Here is a 17,765-nt window from a genome sequence, read left to right as displayed (position 1 = left end):
AGCAGCCACGCCGTGAGGCGAAGAGCCGCTAGGTTGGGGTGGAGGAGGCAGCCCTGGTCCTGAGAGAGCAGGTCCGGACGGAGCGGTAACGGCCACGGCGGAGCTACTGCCAGGCCCCCGAGGGTCCCGTACCAATGCTGCCTGGGCCACGCCGGAGCAATCAGGAGGACCCGGGCCTTGTCCGACTTTATCTTTTCCAGGACCCTGCTGATTAGGGGGAACAGGGGAAAGGCGTAGAGAAGCCGGCCTGACAGGAGAAAGGCATCGGAGATAGCGCCCCTTCCCAGCCCCCCCACCCCCCGGAGCAGAACCGGGGGCATCGCCAGTTCTGCCGAGTCACGAATAGGTCCACCTGGGGAGTTCCCCACCTTCGGAAGAGCCGGTGAGCCACTTCCTTGTGTTGCGAGGAAAAGTCCCTGCTCAAGCAGTCCGCCCTCTCGTTCCAGGCACCCGGTAGGTGGAAGGCCTTCAGGTGTATGTCGTGGGCTATACAGAAGTCCCACAGCCTGAGGGCTTCATGGCAGAGGATCGGGCCCCACCTTGCCTGTTGATATAGAACATCGAGGCCATGTTGTCCCTGAGGACCTGACTATCTTGCTCTCTAGATGTGAGCGGAAGGCCATACAAGCCAGCCGCACCGCCCTGAGCTCCTTGACATTTATATGTAGGGTCAGGTCTTGAGTCAACCACAGAACTTGGGTCTGAAAGTTCCCCACGTGGGCCCCCCAACCCAGGTCCGACGTATTCGACACGATCTCCAATGACGGGGCCCTGTCCCGGAAGGGGACCCGTTGGAGCATGTTGTTTGGGGCGGACCACCACCGTAGGGAGGCGATCACAGAGTCCGGCATGGTGAGGACCTTGTCCATCCTGTCCGTGATCTGGGAGAACTTCGAGGCCAACCAGAGCTGGAGGGGCCTCATCCTGAGTCTGGCATGACGGACCATGTACGTGCATGCCAACATGTGGCCCAAGAGTTGCAGGCAAACCCTGGCTGTTGTCACTGGGAACCTTGTGACCGAGTCTATGAGACCTTTCAGGGTCTCGAACCTGTCTCGCAGGAGAGAGGCCCTGGCCGATTCTGCATCCAGGAGCGCCCCAATAAACTCTATGCGTTGGACCGGGACTAACGTGGACTTGGTGTTGTTTACCAACAGGCCCAAGGCGGTGCACATGGACAGGAGGAGCGCCACGTGATCCGTCACCCTCGACCGGGAGGTGCCCTTGAAAAGCCAGTCGTCTGGATGGGGACAACACGTTAAACAGGGAGTCCGAGGGCTCCTCCATCTCCTCTGCCTGGAGGTGTAGGCTCGCTACCATCCTCTTTAAGAGTTCTTGGTGGGCCCTAGAGTCCTCATGTGTGACATAGGGGGTATGGCCGCAATTGCCTCCTCCGGGCGGGGCGAAGAGGCCGGTGCGGTGCTCTGGGTGTCAGCCGGCACAGAGGGTACGTCCCACTGACTCCTTCCTCGGGGGTCTGGAGAGGGAGGCCGACGGTGCTTCCAAAGCTCCGGCCACCGAGTGAGCCCCCACTGGAGGCTATGCTGGAGGCCATGGTGCCCACTGGTACCATTTGGCCGGCCACGACGCTCGGTGCCACTGCACCTGCTGTGGCACCGGCGGGAATGACTGTCCGGGTTGGCTGGCCTGGCCCATCGAGGGATGGCTACGGATAGAGACTGGGTTGGCATAAGATCCACTGTTGTCCCTGGACCGGGAGGAGCAGCGGTGCCGGGATCTGACGGCCACGGGACTGCGATCTCGACGTGGAGGACTGGTACCCACGATAATAGCTGCTCCACGAACGGCCTCGACGGGTCGACCTGCAACGGCGAGATGCCGGCGATTGATGCCCGGGGCTGCGATGTCTTGGTGGAGACTTGGAGCGGGAGACTGAGCGGGAACTGCGTCGACAATCATGTCGTGACCGACTGCGGTACCCTCTCTGAGATGAGGACCGACGGTGATGCCAGCCGTGGTCCCGTCGATATTCGCTCCTTGAGCACGAGCGGTGCCGCAAGTCCCGGCCGGACGGAACCCAGCCAGACAGTCTGGTTAGCGTTGAGGGCGATCCACCTGGACTCTGCCCAGAACAGTCGCTGGGCAGTGATTGACGTCGGGAATGTTCCCTCGACTGAGACTGGTAACGGGCCGGAGGTGGCTGCGGGGATTACAGCAGCAGCTTGTCTCTGGAGCGCGGGGCTGACATCGGCGGCACTCCAGGCATCGGCATGGACATGACGTCCCGGGCTGCCTGGAGGGCTTCAGGTGTGGAAGGCATCCGGACATCCGGAGAGGCTGGTTTTGAAGGGGCCGGGCTACTCCGCTCAGCTTGAGTCGGAGGCCTGGGGCCCAGTGGGGATCGAGGACTGCCCAACATGGGCTTAGCCTCTGTCCCAGATTTCCCTTGGTGCCGCTGCGAAGGAGGAGTCTTCTTGGCTCTCTTGGCATGCCCCGTGGATGGGGAGCAGTGCCGACGGGTCGATGGTACCGGAGGGTCGCCGCGGTGCCGGGTACCAGCTTGGAGCGGCGCGAGCGCTGACTCCATCAGGATGGGCCGGAGCCTAATGTCCCTTTCTCTTTTGGTCCGAGGCTTAAACGACTTGCAAATCTTGCACATTTCGCTGATGTGGGTTTCTCCCAAGCAGCGCAAACAGTCTGCATGCGGGTCGCTCCTTGACATAGGATGCCTGCAAGAGCTGCACGACTTAAATCTCGGGGTGTGGGGCATGCCCCGGCCCGGGCTCACTGACTAACTAAACATCTAACTACAGGTACTAACATTGAACGAACGAACAGTTCTGGGGGCAAGCTACAGCAAAGCTGGAGCAGAGCAGTTCTGACGCACCTTCACTGGCGCCAAGAAGGAACTGAGGGTGGGGGGAGTGTGCAGCTCCCCTTATACCGCGCCAGGCAGGCGCCACTCCAGGGATTGCGGGGGGTGCTCCCCCCTACGGGTACTACTAAGGGAAAAACTGCCGGCACCGGTGCACGTGGCAAGCACGCACACCTATTGTGGAATACACATGAGCAATCACTCGAAGAAGAAACATGAGTTTCTCTGAGGCACTGGTTGTCTTAGACTGAAATGAAGCAGGGGCAGGAGAAAGAATTTTTGAAGCTTGGTATCCTGGTCATAATCTAAGTCCTGTGCTGGGAGACCGGAGACTTTCGCTGGGGTAGGGATTTTAACACTAACTAACTGGGGAACTATCAAAACTCTAACAATAAAAAACTAAGAACAATATGTAATTTTGAATAATTACAGGAAGCAGAGAAAGAATCAGTTTTGGGCACTGGCGGATTCCAACTCAGGCCATGTGGCAGTAAGAAGCAACTGGAGAGGCAGTTAGGTCCAACCCGCCCCTTATACTCTTGGTGCAGAGCATGAGAGTAAGGGGGCAGGTGTGGACCAGCAGACACGGCTTGTAAGAATTCTCTGGACTCAGGTGCATGGAGCGCATGCGTACCCACAGTAGAATACATATAAGGACCAGCATTCAAAGAGCAACAGTAGAATCCTTTGGTCTGGAAACAGACCCATATAGGCCACAGAAGCAGCAGAAACTCTCAGTGCCTTGGTCCCAAACTACGTAAGCCCCAGAACTGTATCACAGTCCCAGTCTGCTGCTTCTCTGCCACCACACACAGCTTCTACAAGCAGCTCTGTTGGTGGCAGCCCTCCTTCCTTCCTTCTTATAACCCAACAGGCAGCCTCGAGACAGAGGATTCTGCTATATATAGGCATGACATTATCTGATTAAAATATGACCATATAGATCATTGTTGCTAACACTGTTATATAATTGCAACAAATCTTGTACAAAGTGTGTCAAGTAAGGTGTCTATGGAAAGGTTATGATTTGCTGAATATGACTGCTATTTTTATGCATGTATCATTTTTGTATCTAAAGTTATGAATATTAACTATGTACCCATATTTCAAATGTTTGCTCACGTGGTAACATCCACAAGGTAGTTAGCCTGCACATCTTGAAGGGACTATTCAAGTTAAATGGCTCATCAAGGAACACTAAACTCACAATGGACCATGGGAGACACCTATCTACACTTAATGGACCTTCCTGTGATGGCCTCTACTATGACTAAGCGAAATCATGCATGGACAGGTGACTTGCCCATATGATTCCAAACACCATTTTGTTACCTGTAATTTTCCAAAGTGAGAATGGGAAGAAGCTATATAAGGCCCTGGAAACATCTCCATTTTGCCTCTTTCCTGCTCAAACCTCTGGACTTATACTAATGGGAGCATTCTAACCTAGGGACTGAGGACCTTCCAATGATTTGGAAGCAACCAGAGACTTAACAAGCCAGCAGTTTATTCCATCACTGCTACAAACCTGAACCAAGAACTCTGCAATTACTGTATGTATTTGATTCCTTTAGCCAATTTTAACTCTCGCCTTTCTTTCTTTCTTTTTATAAATAAACCTTTAGGATTTTAGATACTAAAGGATTGGCAACAGCGTGATTATTGGGTAAGATCTGAGTTATATACAGTAACTCCTCACTTAAAGTCGTCCCGGTTAATGTTTCGTTGTTACGTTGCTGATCAATTAGGGAACATGCTCGTTTAAAGCTGTGCAATGCTCCCTTCTAACGTTGTTTGGCAGCCACCTGCTTTGTCCACTGCTTGCAGGAAGAGCAGCCCGTTGCAGCTAGCTGGGTGGGGGCTTGGAACCAGGGTGGACTGGCAGCCCCCCCATCAGCTCCCCTAAGTTCCCTGTGCTGCAGCCGCCCAGCAGGCTAACAATCGGCAGTTCAGCTGTCCCTCCCCCCACTGCCATGTGCTGCTCCTGCCCTCTGCCTTGGAGCTGCTCCCAGAGACTCCTACTTGCTGGGCAGGGGGGGAAGGAGGGAGCCTAATATCAGGGTGTCCCCCTCCCCCCGCTCCTGCATTCCTCTTACCCCTTCTCCATATAGAGCAGGGAGGGGACACCGACAGAGAGAGACAGAGAGAACTTGGGGCTGCAGCTGCTGTCTCAACTTCCTTATCCACTTAAAAAGACAATGAACTTAAGAGTGGGTCAGCTTACTTAAAGGGCAGTGTGCACCTCTCTCTCTCTCCCACACACAAGGTGTGTGTCTGTCTCTGTCTGCTATGCTGTCTCCCCTCCCTCCTGTTCGTGCTACCTTGATGAGAGGCGACATTAACAACAATATGTTAACCCTTGAGGGCTCAGCCGAGTGCTAGTTCATCATTTAGCAGCAAGGCATTCCCTGGGAAATATCCCTCCCTCTTCCACCCTCTAACTTCACCACCTCAACCAAGCTTCACAATCATCATAGCTGTGAACAATATTAAATTGTTTGTTTAAAACATATACTGTGTGTATATCTATATAATATATAGTTTTTTGCCTGGTGAAAAAAAATTCCCTGGAACCTAACCCCTCCCCCTATTTACATTAATTCTTATGGGGAAATTGGATTCGCTTAACATCGTTTCGCTTAAAGTCGCATTTTTCAGAACATAACTACAGTGTTAAGCCAGGAGTTACTGTATTGACCTGGCTATGTGGTTGGTCCTTTGGAATCAGAACCAGCCTTTTGTTTGATTACATTGGTTTTAAATAACCACTCATTTTTAAGTCTAGTTTCTGAATGCTGAATACATTTAGTCTACAAAGTCTAGTTTCTGGAATGCCTAAGGAGACTGCTTTTCTGACTTCTTGTTAGCCAGTGTGGTAGAACAGAAGTTTACTTTTGTTGCTGGCTTGGTATATCTTATGGGAGAATAACCACCAGTTTTGGGGTGTGTCTGCTCTATTTCTCAGCAGTTTGTCCTGAATTTGGTATTCTCAGTTGTGACCCACGGAGGCATGGTTACAACAGTTTGTTGTAAACCCTTTGCAGAGTTTAGTTAACCCAGCAATTTATATACCCTGTATAAAACAAAACACTTGCTACCCAGACATAAATTATTACATTTTCTAGCAACAACAATTAGACAGCCCAGTGTTTTACTGATATTTTACTACAGTAAACAGATTTGCACTGCTACCTTTACATCAAATTATTTGGTTGTAAGCTGGAACTTTTCTGCAAGATTTTTGCCTCACAAAGGTGACAGAAGAATTGTGTGACATGCATACATTATGCTCACATGAGATGAACCTGCATGTCAATAACTTCAACAAACCTAGAGCTTAGGTCACCCAAGCAGAGAAGTGGATTCTTTTAATACTGTTTCAAAGCTCTTAGTTTGGAGGATTGATGGGGAAGAGAAGAGAAAAAGAAGGGGAGACCTACGAAGATGACAGGTTGATTACACTTTGGGCCTGTCAGCCTTCAGATATAAATTAATCAGACTAAGTTATTTTAACATTGTGACACTGCAGCCCATATTCTTCATAGTTGTCTGATTATGACGTAATTATGACATGATTATGATGCATTTTGTACAAGATGGGCCATGTGAGGTGTCACTGGTAAAGTTATGATTTGCTAAATATGATTATCCTATTTGTGTGCATGTATCATCTTTGTATCTGAAGTTATAAATACTGACTATGTATCTGTATTCCTAATGTGCTTACTCTGAGTAACATCCACAGCTAGCCTTTCAGGTACAACAATGAAGAACCTAGACAGGGCTGAAGGCCCATCAGCAAAGACAATGGACTACGAAAAGGCTTAGCCTTCCTGTAAACGTTTCAGCTGGCCTGTAAGTAATGGCTGCTATGACTCAGCAAGGACATCTGACCAGACCACATGATACTGAACTCCATTTTGGGTACCTGTATTTTTCCACAAACTGGGCTGGGAACTGAATTTGGAACAAAAGGTTCCCGCCATATGGTAAAGCTATATAAGGTGGAGTGTGACACCATCTGGGGGCCTCACACCCCACACAAGAGAACTCCTGGAAAATTGAGGAACAAAGACTGAACTGGGGGAAGTGTTGGTCCCAGGCTAAAGGGATTTCTAACCTGTGTATGGAAACCTGGTGGACTGCATGTATCATAAGCCAGGGTGAGAAACTGCTAATTCATATCCAATCTATCTAGTATTTTAGGCTTAGTTTGCGGTTTTGTTTATTTGCTAGGTAATCTGCTTTGATCTGTTTGCTATAATTTATAATCACTTAAAAATCTATCTTTTTGCAGTTAATAAACTTGTTTTTTGTTTTATCTAAACCAGTGTGCCTTTGAGTGAAGTGTCTGGGGAAAAATCTCAGCTTGGTTAACACAGACTTGTTGCATATTCCTCTCCACATCGAGGGAGGGGCAAACCAAGTAATAAATCCATACTGGTCGGAGTTTTGACCAGGGAAAGATGGTACAGCTCTGCGGTCTTAGGCTGGGGCGCTGGGGGTTATCTTGGCTGTAGCCTCTCCATTGTTGATTCATGCAGTGGCTGGTCAGAGCCGGCATGTAACTGCAGCTGGGTGTGTCCCTGCCTGTGAGAATACTGGTGGGAGTGTAGGACTGGGAGCAGTCTACAGCTAGCTTGTCACAGCAGCACAGTGTGAGAGGGAGCCCAGGCTGGTGAGTCAAAGGGCTTGGTGGTACCCCAGTTCCAGGTAACACCCCAGGGTGACAACCCGTCACAAACATGATCTTTTAAAGCTGTTTTAGCAATTACAAAAAAACCCATACAGAGCTGCTTTACCACTAATATCTCTTCTTGCCTGGCCTACATAACTCCCCCCGCCCCCACTCAATAATGGTATAAACAACTCAATATTAGTTCAAAAACAGTTCACCGTAGTAATGCACATAATTTATATTTCATAGTTTTTCAACTGCCTCCCCCATCCCCCAGAAAGAGATAGTCAACTGTGGATCAGTTTTAAAAATATACAATGATACAACCCAAAGATTTTACACATGAAAAGAGAACACAGCTTATTATACAACAATTTTTAAGCTTAGAAGAGCAATAGATCTTAAAGCCATGAAAGCCAATGATAAGCAAATATACTAACTTGCAGATGTGTCCTTACAAAAGACTTCTTCCCTGTGTAATCAAAGTTATTTCTCATTAAGAAATACAGCAGTTGTGACGCTTCAGTACGTATTGAGCTCAGTTTGGAATTACAGCATTTCAAAATTTCATAACACAATGCAGCACACATGTCAGCTCTTCCTTCATAAAATGCAGAAGGAAACTGAGGAAAGAATGAATCAGAGAAAAATTATCTGTCAAGGTTAACGTCAGTAAAATAAACAAATGTTAAGAGAAAACAATTCCAACATTCCAAGGACGGTGCTGGCATCAAACAATAAATTATAGATTCATGAAGAAAAAAATAATGCTAGTCACACTTCATGACTTTTTGATAGAAGTCAGTGGATAAAAGGAATGCAGAAAAAATAATATATGGATTTTAGTAAAGTATGATACAGTGTCATAAAATGGTACTTGAAAAAGTATTTCAAATTGATTGGATATTAACAGTTACATAGAATAAAAGTAGCAACAGGGACATAACAAAAGATAAACAATAAAACAAATGTACTGCATTCATTCTAGGGGAAACAGGTATGTAAGATGGGTTGCGGAATCATGATCTGCAATGCTACAGTTTTTTTCCTTTTAAATCCAATTTCAATTCGAGAAATAAGATGATATATTACTTATATAACTGGATATAAATCACTGTGGTAAGTATAAAAAAAGATAAATAATTGAAGATTAACATTTTTATTTTAGAATGACTTACCTTAAAAATTAGTGCCCTTAAAGCAATGAAGACGGTTTTCAATGCTGTTTCAGACTGATTTTTTTGAAGGAAGCAGAGGTACACATCAAAAACTTTTTTCATCAGTGGATTATGTCCATGATCTGTCAGTAGTTGGTTCTTAAAATTGATATTGACAATTTAGGGTTTTCTTTAAATATTATGCTCAATCAATAATGTATATAAATTGTGCAAAAAACAAAACAAAACACAACTTAGCTTCAGCTACGTCTCAAGGATGCTTTAAAAAACCCCTCTCACATATAGTACTACTGAAGCATATTAAAAACTACAAGCAAATCTAAACAGTTAATACTCCAGTACCTTTAGTAATCTTAATCTGTAGCCAAAGTGATGGATCCATAACTGAATTATAACATGATAGTACCCATATGTTACTGGGGTCTTAAATACTTAATTAGTAACTCAGATATGAAGAGGGTGGGCACAAAAACATGACAGAAACCAACCAACCAAAGCTAATAAGGCCTTTACTGCAGTGTTTCTTTATCAGTCCCATAAAACCCTTAAAGGACAGCTATGTCAAAAGGCTAACTAGACAGTGGGCTTTCTGTAATGGGTTTGGAGAGGGAAAAGGTGGGGGAGGAAGAAAAGGACCCTATCGAATGGTGCTGACCAATAAGAGGTCTTGCTCACTCTACCCTGCTTACTCTTGCCCTCAGAGGGTGTAAAAATAAACTAAGAACATGCATCATTTAAACTGATCTGTTTACTAGCAATTTTCTAGTTTTGAGTTTAAAACATTTAAGGTCCAGTTCTATAGTCCATCAGGCAAAACTCATGCTGACTTCAGTGAAAGTTACTAGAGAAACTGCACGATTGAATGACAACTGGTTGAGTTCAAAGCATACTGTTAATACTAGCAAATGAGACTTTATTATACTTTTAACAGTAAAGGTTATTAGCTATTGAATGGCATGATTATGAATTACCTGCTTTGTGCAGTTTTAATACAGATGTTGTTAGTAGTATAGGTCAATATGAACTCCTTTTTTAGTAATTTTCTAGAGAATAATTATTTAAAATGCCAAAAATCAAATAATCTATCAAAACTGTGTTAAGGACAAACCTTAAATGCCATTGTGAATAAAGATAAAGTATCCAGAGTGGTAAGGCAAACTTCAGTGGCAATGTTTGCTTCAAGTAAGGATTGGTGAAGAACATCTGCATCTGAATGGCCATAGCCTGTAGAAATTTCAAATGAAGTGTTGCTTTATATTTATGATACATAATTAAACACAAATATTTTAAAACTAATGCTGCTAAATCATGTAGCCAAAAATTATAAGAGACTTTCTGCATTAGAGGAAGTTTAAGAAAAATAAGGACTTTGAAAGAGGTTTACATTAAACAGTTGAGTAATATTTTATACGTAGTTTTTTCACACTTTTCCAACCGCAGGACAATTATATGCATGTTCAATATTTGGTATTCAAATAATTTTATTAAGATAATCACACATTGAAGTGCAAAGGTAAAGTCTTAAAATAGCAGAATTAAACATATTTAAAATAATGGACTTAACTGGTAATACTATATTAAATTCAAAACCAAAAAGTACATGGATAGATGGAATTAAGGTTGAGAACAAATATCAGTAATTTAGGGTAAAATTAAGGATATTGCAATTATCTCAAACCCAAGCATTATAAACCCTGAAAACTCAGAGTTAAGGTTAAATGTAAAAGAAATACAAACATGTTGAAGCATCAAAATGCACAACAGTGCACCCAAATAATCCTTACTGTGCCCGGTAGTGACACCATGCAATAACCATATATTTATTATTCTGGATATGAGTTTGTCATGGTAAAATTATGAATAACTGTGGAAAAAATAAATAATTTCACGCTATGGTCAGGATAACCTTGTGGCCCAGCTGCTACACAATAGCAGTTTGTTAGTTCACTTTGTTCTAGTCCGCTTTGAAATGGGACTAGATTAACACAAACTAACTGTTAATGTGTGGCAAAATTTCACGGTTACTGTGACATAATCTTATCCTTATGATAAACACAATTTAATGCTTGTCTCTCAGATTAACCGACTTTTAAAAGGAACATTAGATTCCAACCTTCTCACCCACTGGTGTCACTGTAGGGCAGACTTATGGTTGTTTGGGTCTCCCACTCGTTCTAACTTTCTGGATCAGATTCACATGCATGTTCTGGCTGCTTTTAGCCAATATGGAGCAGCACAAAGAAGCCAGAGCATACTGACCTGTTAAAGTAAATTTACAGATGCTTTGCATCATGAAAGCAGCAGAAAGCAGAGTATACACTTGTTTGTCCTTTCCACCTGCCCTCAAAATTTATTTTGGATTCAGAGAAAGTGCTGTAATTTTAAGAAAGATATATTACATTCTGCAGACATAAAGAAGTTGAATTTCAATTTTATGTCCAAAACTCAACAACCTCAATTATGGGGCTACACAGTAACCAGATTTTAAAATTTGTCAAAGATAAACTGGCTGTGGGACCGTGATATTAAGAAGGCATCCGACAGAGACCTGAGACTCTGATCTCCTCCCGAGAACAAGATGCTATATTTCCTTTCTGCTTCAGCATCTCCCACAATTCTGGGCTATTCCCCTCCGGTCTGAAGGTTCTGGAGGTGGTTCAAAACTGTGCCAGCCATGCCCCTTTCTCCTGATTGCCAGATGATTAATTCCAAAACTGTGAAAAACGCTTGGAAAATGATTAGTAACAATAATTTCTGGGATAACTAATTAACTATGGACAATAGGCCACTGCCTACATGGTAACTATCCAAATAAAATGCTGATCCTTGGCTGTGAAGCCATCCAAGGTGCGTAGAACTGTGGGAGATGCTGCTAGCAGAAAGGAAATTATAAGGTAAGAAATTCTCCATTCTGCAGCCCAGCATCTCCCACAATTCTGATATGTATGGGAAGTAGCAAGTCATGAATAGGAGAAGGAAGCGATAGAAAAGTGAACAAAAGAAACAGGGGAGACACCCCCCCCACCACCACCACCCTTTTTGGAAATGCTCAAATGGCCAGGTTATGTCTGGACCACTGCCTGCAGTACCTGCCTGCCAAAGGAGGCCTCTGCAGAGACAGAAAGTCTACCTTATAGTGTCTGATAGAGGCATCAGTTAATGAAAATGTGGCTACTCTGCAGTTCTGTGCACTGGAAGCACTCGCTCTTTCAGCCCATGAGGTTGCCATGGATCTTGTAGAATGCCCCTTGATTGCTTATGGAACAAGTGTGCCAGATAGCTTGTACACCTCAGCAATGCAGTCTGATTAATCTAGTAAGAGGAAGTTTGGATACACTAAAGCCTTTGGCACCTCAGGATGAAAGGAAATGAAGAGGGAGCCAGATCTTGTGAATTCTGCATGCTTGATGTAAGTCTTGAGTGCTCTTCTGACTTCTAGTGTGTCACTGCTTCTTCATCAGGTGCTATGGCCATAGGTGGACTGAAGGAAGTCATAGTCTCAAAGAGATGGGTGGTTATGGCTTTCATATACCAGTGGTAGGTTCCACTTAGGGAAAATTGGTCTGACTGCTGGTCTGGTCAGTCTGATTGCTCCGAGAAATCTGGATACCTGATGGTTCTGCCAAGGAATCTGAGGATCCTGTGAGTACCACACTACTTAGAGCTGATATCTGGCTAGCTAGGTGCTGGGCTGGAAAGCCCTTATTCGCACCTTCCTGAAGGAAGTCCAGGGGGGCCAGAATCCCCAGGATCCCTTGGATCTGCATTATGCTCTTGGAACCATGAACTGAACTTAGTCCACATGGAGCAGATTTTTTAGTGTGGAAATTCTCTTGGATGAGAGCAAAGTTCTGATCCCTTTGGAAGGTAGGCCGAGTGAGGCTAATTCTAACAATAGCCAGGCTGTCAGTTGAAGATGATGTAGGTCTGTGTGGAGGAACAGGTCTTGGAAAAAAGGTGTCTGGTCTCTTCAGAAGCTGCAACAATTGTTCTAGCTTCAATTCTATCAGAAGAGGTCAGAAAGGAGCCCAAACATTTGCGAGATCAGAGTGAAGACTTTCTGGTTTAGTCGACTTTGCATCTTCTGATCCAGTCTGTCTTTATGTTCAGCTCTCCTTTTGTGTGTATCACCTTTCGGGAAGGGAGAGTCTTGTCTGCCCATTCTATTGTCTCCATCGCTTCTGCACACAGAGCTACACTCCTAGTTCCCCCTTGATCGTTTATGTATGCAACCATGGCTGTCTGGGTGGATCAAGATGTGATTGCCCTCTAGGAAGACCTGGCATTCAGTAGAGGTAGTTTGACAGCTGTGAGCTCCAAAGGCTTAATGCTGTGGTTCCTTTCCCCAGAGCTTCAGATATCCTACATTGTTCTGGATCCCAGAAGTGATCCCTATCCTTTCAGAATGGTGTCTGTTGTGAGAACCTGCTGGACCGGAAAGAATATGGAAAGACCCCTGCGGACATTCTCTAGGACTGTCCATCATCTTAGGGGATCCAGCACCTGGCTGGGAACAAGTACCTGGTCTTGCATTCACTCCAGGGAATGGTCCCATACTTTCAGAAGAAAGGCTTGGAGATGCCTGATAGAAGACCTTGCCCATGGGGAGACCCATGTAGGCCTAATGGCTAGAGACACTGAGTCATGGTTGGTCTCATGCATTTGTCCAGCATGGATATCAAATCCTGGTTCTTCTGGAATCTGTCTAGTGGTGGGTAGATCTCGATCACCAAAGTGTCTATTTCCAATCCCAGGTGAATTACGTTTGTTAACAGAACCAGAGAGTTTTTCCTGGTGTTATTGCGAAGCCATGCCCTCGAAAGTGATCCAGCGTCTGGCTTGTGGCACTGCATGTTGTGGCTTGTGAGCTATGCCTTGCTGTGACTACAGTCAACTAGTTAAGGCTCTGGTAAAGAAGGTGGATAAGAAGGAAGAGTCTTTGTCATAATAAATATTTTGTTGGTTTGTAGTAAAATTCATCTAGGTCTCCTTGGAAGCTTCTGCTCCAAATGTTTTCTCCCTGCCAAGTTAACAGTCCCTTCTTGGATACCATTGGGTGTTGCCAGCACCTAATAGATTTCTTTGCTGGCTTTGACAGAGAGCAGAGGACTCTCTGCAGTCTCAGCTACTAATTTCCCTAATGTTTCCCCCAATAACTCCTCACCTGTAAGTTTGGATGCACAAGATATCTGTTTGGGATGACTGATGACTATTCATGGATGTAACATGACATCCTTGTAGCCACCAAGTTGGAATCCATTGATCGTCACATATTACATCAAGGAAGTTGACGAAGACAGGACCCAAGATGTCTCACTCCAAACAAGAATCACATCGCCAGAAGATGAACCACTTGTTTACCACAAAGTAGACTTTTTACTAAATCACTGCTCTACAGCCAAAATGCTTCTGAAATAAATGATGTCAAACATTACTAATTCTGGGTCACTGAGAACGAAAATGATGCTTAAAATTGTTGATTGGCTCTAGTTTTCAAGATATGCTATTGGGTCAGTATATACGACCCTTGACTTGGGAATGGCGGAGGATAAGTGAGTTATAAAGGGAAGGGATCTCAATTTAAAGCAGAAATGACTAAAATACATCTTTGACTGGATCTATGAATAAATCTATGACTGGGTTTGGACAGTACTTGCTTTTTAGGCAAAACAATGAATGATGCAATCTGAAGCTGGTATTGCGTCATACATGATATGAATTGCATCATGTTATTCCTAGAAGTCATGGATGATGCAATCATAACGAAGCTTACATCACTCTGCTGAACAAATTGCCCTATATCAGCTCTAGAAATCATACAGTGTCGTGCTCTCTTATTTGTCAGTGTTTGATTTTGCAAAGGGACACATTTCTGTTTAGCCAAAGTGAGCAGAGATGCCTCCAGTTGGGAAAGGTGTGTCAAAGAAGAAAAAGTGGACTGTGCATTATCCAAACATTCCATCAGCTATACGCCCAGTACCCCACGGAGAAGGACTGCCGGTTCCTGATGCACCAGAATCATTCTCACTTGAGTCAGACGAGGAAGAGGATGAAACTTCTGGTTCTGAACCATCAATGTCACAGGACCCACATTTTCTCCCATCCTCCTCCTCTGAACCACACCTCATAACACAAGGTGAACTGAATGACCTTGTCAGGGATTTGGAACTACCCAAGAGTAAGGCAGAGCTGTTGGGCTCCAGACTACAGCAGTGGAATCTCCTGGCAGGTGATGTTAGGGTTTCCATGTTCCGTGACCGTCAAAAGGATCTTGTCCCATTCTTCTTCATGGAAGGTGATCTTGTAGCCTGCAACAACATCGATGGTGTGATGGCAGCCCTCAACATCGTTCACGATCCAGATGAGTGGAGACTGTTCATTGATTCATCAAAGACGAGTCTTAAAGCTGTTTTACTGCATAATGGCAATGTTTTGCCATCAATTCCAGTTGGTCATGCAGTCCATATGAAGGAAACCTATGACAACATGAAACCACTTTTGAGGTGCATAAACTATGACCAACATCAGTGGCAGCTTTGTGGCGATTTGAAGGTTGTTGCTCTCTTGCTTGGTCTGCAGACTGGATACACAAAGTACTGCTGTTTTCTCTGCGAATGGGATAGTCGTGCAAGAGATTCCCACTACATCAAGAAAGATTGGCCACTCCAACAGTCATTGGAGCCTGGGAGGAAAAGTGTTCAGCATCCACCACTTGTGGAATCAAGGAAGATTTTGTTACCACCCTTACACATCAAGCTGGGTCTGATGAAGAACTTTGTCAAGGCCATTGACAAAACACAAGCAGCTTTCAAGTACCTCCGTGGAAAATTTCCAAGGTTAAGTGAAGCTAAGATAAAGGAAGGTGTCTTTGTTGGTCCTCAGATTCGTGAACTTCTTCGAGATGATGCAATTGACCATGCACTGCGTGGCAAGGAAAAGACGGCATGGAAAGCCTTCCAGTTAGTGGCAATCAATTTTCTCGGAAACAACAAGGCAGACAACTACAGGTTGTTGGTGGAAAACCTCCTCAAGGCATACAAAAGCCTTGGTTGCAACATGTCACTAAAGATACATTTTTGGCACTCTCATCTAGATTTTTTTCCACCGAACTGCGGAGCAGTGAGCGACGAGCACGGCGAGTGATTTCACCAGGACATTGCAACAATGGAGAAACGCTATCAGGGCAAATGGAGCCCATCAATGCTTGCAGACTATTGCTGGACAGTGACAAGAGATGCTCCATTTAATGAATACAAGAGACAAGCCAAGAAGCGCCGAGTAGACACTGAATAGGACTAAACTATGTACAGAATAGTTTTTTGCCTTTTGTTTCATAATAAATTGTATTTATATAACCCTTTTGCTGATTTTTAAAGTGTTACATAAACAGGACAGGTGAAATATTATCATGTAAAGCAACCATAAACACATGAAAAGACCTAGGTTTACAATTTATGATTAAAACTCTACTATCTACACAATATACATAGACATAAAATGTAAAAACTTAAATATCTTAGAAACAGTAGCCAATCAGTTGTTTTAATTGTCATATTTGAATTCAGCACATCAAAATACATAATAAATAGCACATTTTATCTCTGAAGCAGACGACTTCTCAAAAATTGTAGACCAGTGATATATGAAAAACTTTTGGTCTGAACAGCTGCAAGCTGAGGCTTTGAAATTGCTGTGCAATGTGTCATCACTCTTGTGTTCTATGTGGTCTTGGAAGGAAGTCCCCTTCTGAAGTTGTGACTATGCCTTTCACTGGTGGAGATACTGCTGTACCAACCTTAGGCTCCCAAAATTTATGAAATTTCTTTATATTAACATTTTAGTTTAGCACAGGCCTGCACAACATGTTATGATTTTATTTTATATGTAACCCTTCTGTTTCCATTATCCTAACTCACTACCTCTTAAATCTTGATCTTTGATAAGAAACATATGATTGTTTCCACTATAAATATATCTCAGTGCTATGGTATTATATAAGGAATTGATCCAGAGTTGAATCAACCAAACTGGTGTGTACAGCAGACCTGGTATTTCTGTGAATGTTCAGTGGATCAGGGGCTGGACATTACAGGGGAATGCTTTGAAGGGGCTCAGGGACTGGGATAACTTTCATGGCAAAGTAAGGGCTAGCATAGCCCAGAGATTGTTTGGGTGGCTAAAAGACTGAAGGTGTCAGGGAGCTGACACCCAGTTAACCACAAGCAAGTCTCCCTCTCGCTAGATGTAGAGGGGGTAAAAAGGTGAGACTCAGTCCTGGGTGCCCATCAGAATGAGTCCAGTCAGATGATTTCAGAACAGTGGAATTTGCTGAAGGAATAGAAGAGGCAAGCACCATATTCAGAGAAGCTTCTGGTGAACTTTTAGAGGAAAAAGATTGTTCCAAAGGAGACCAATCTAGAGAACCTGGATCTCAGGTTGGTGTCAGATTTGTATAACAAGGAACAGTTTCAGCCTAGCCTCTCTTTCTCTTTGAGTTTGTTTTAAAACAAGCAACAAATAGAATATTTGCTAGTAATATGTTCTATGCCTATGCAAACAAATGTTTACTATGGCCATCATTAAATGATACGGCTGAAGACATTTCTGGTTAGTCATGAAGACTAAAGAGCCAGTACCGGGCAACAGTGAAAAATATATAGAAGTTACCCAAATGAAATCTAACCTACAAAACTCATCCTAAATTAAATCCTACTACAAATACTGACTATAGACAAAATTTACAATGGAAAAAAATAACTAAAGTAAGGACACCGCTAATTATTCTCTTTCTCAGACTAGGCTGTGGTTAGGAGTGGCGATGGTTGGCCTCACTCCACCCCTTTTATGCCCTTGGGAGGGCAAACAGGGTTCAGGTATGAGCCAATGGGTACGCTGTTCAAAAGATTCCAATCTCTGGTGCTCGGGACACATGTGTACCAAGAGAGGAATATATATAGACAACAACTTGTCGAGCTTTCAAATTTTTCTTATCTCTTATTAATAAATCTCTTCTATTGCAGCTAGTACAGCCCCTGCTCTGGTCACTCAGGGAACAGAAAACTACTCATCCAGT

General features: G+C 44.3%; 1 protein-coding gene across 3 annotated transcripts in view; it reads right to left on the bottom strand.

Moving 5' to 3' along the window:
- The window catches only part of DOCK9 (dedicator of cytokinesis 9), a 308,951-nt gene that overhangs the window by 46,806 nt on the left and 244,380 nt on the right, over positions 1–17,765 (bottom strand). For all 3 annotated transcript variants that reach the window (XM_065397434.1, XM_065423846.1, XM_065397509.1), the window contains 3 exons: positions 9,801–9,916; positions 8,693–8,830; positions 7,955–8,137 (listed from right to left, as the gene is read on the bottom strand). In XM_065397434.1, the coding sequence (XP_065253506.1) occupies positions 7,955–8,137; positions 8,693–8,830; positions 9,801–9,916 (437 nt within the window). The remainder of the gene's footprint in view (positions 1–7,954; positions 8,138–8,692; positions 8,831–9,800; positions 9,917–17,765) is intronic.

Source organism: Emys orbicularis, chromosome 1 (assembly GCF_028017835.1).
Source record: "Emys orbicularis isolate rEmyOrb1 chromosome 1, rEmyOrb1.hap1, whole genome shotgun sequence".
NCBI classification, from domain to species: Eukaryota; Metazoa; Chordata; order Testudines; family Emydidae; genus Emys; species Emys orbicularis.
The sequence above is the reverse complement of the archived record's forward strand: the minus strand, read 5'-3'. Positions and strand labels throughout refer to the sequence as shown.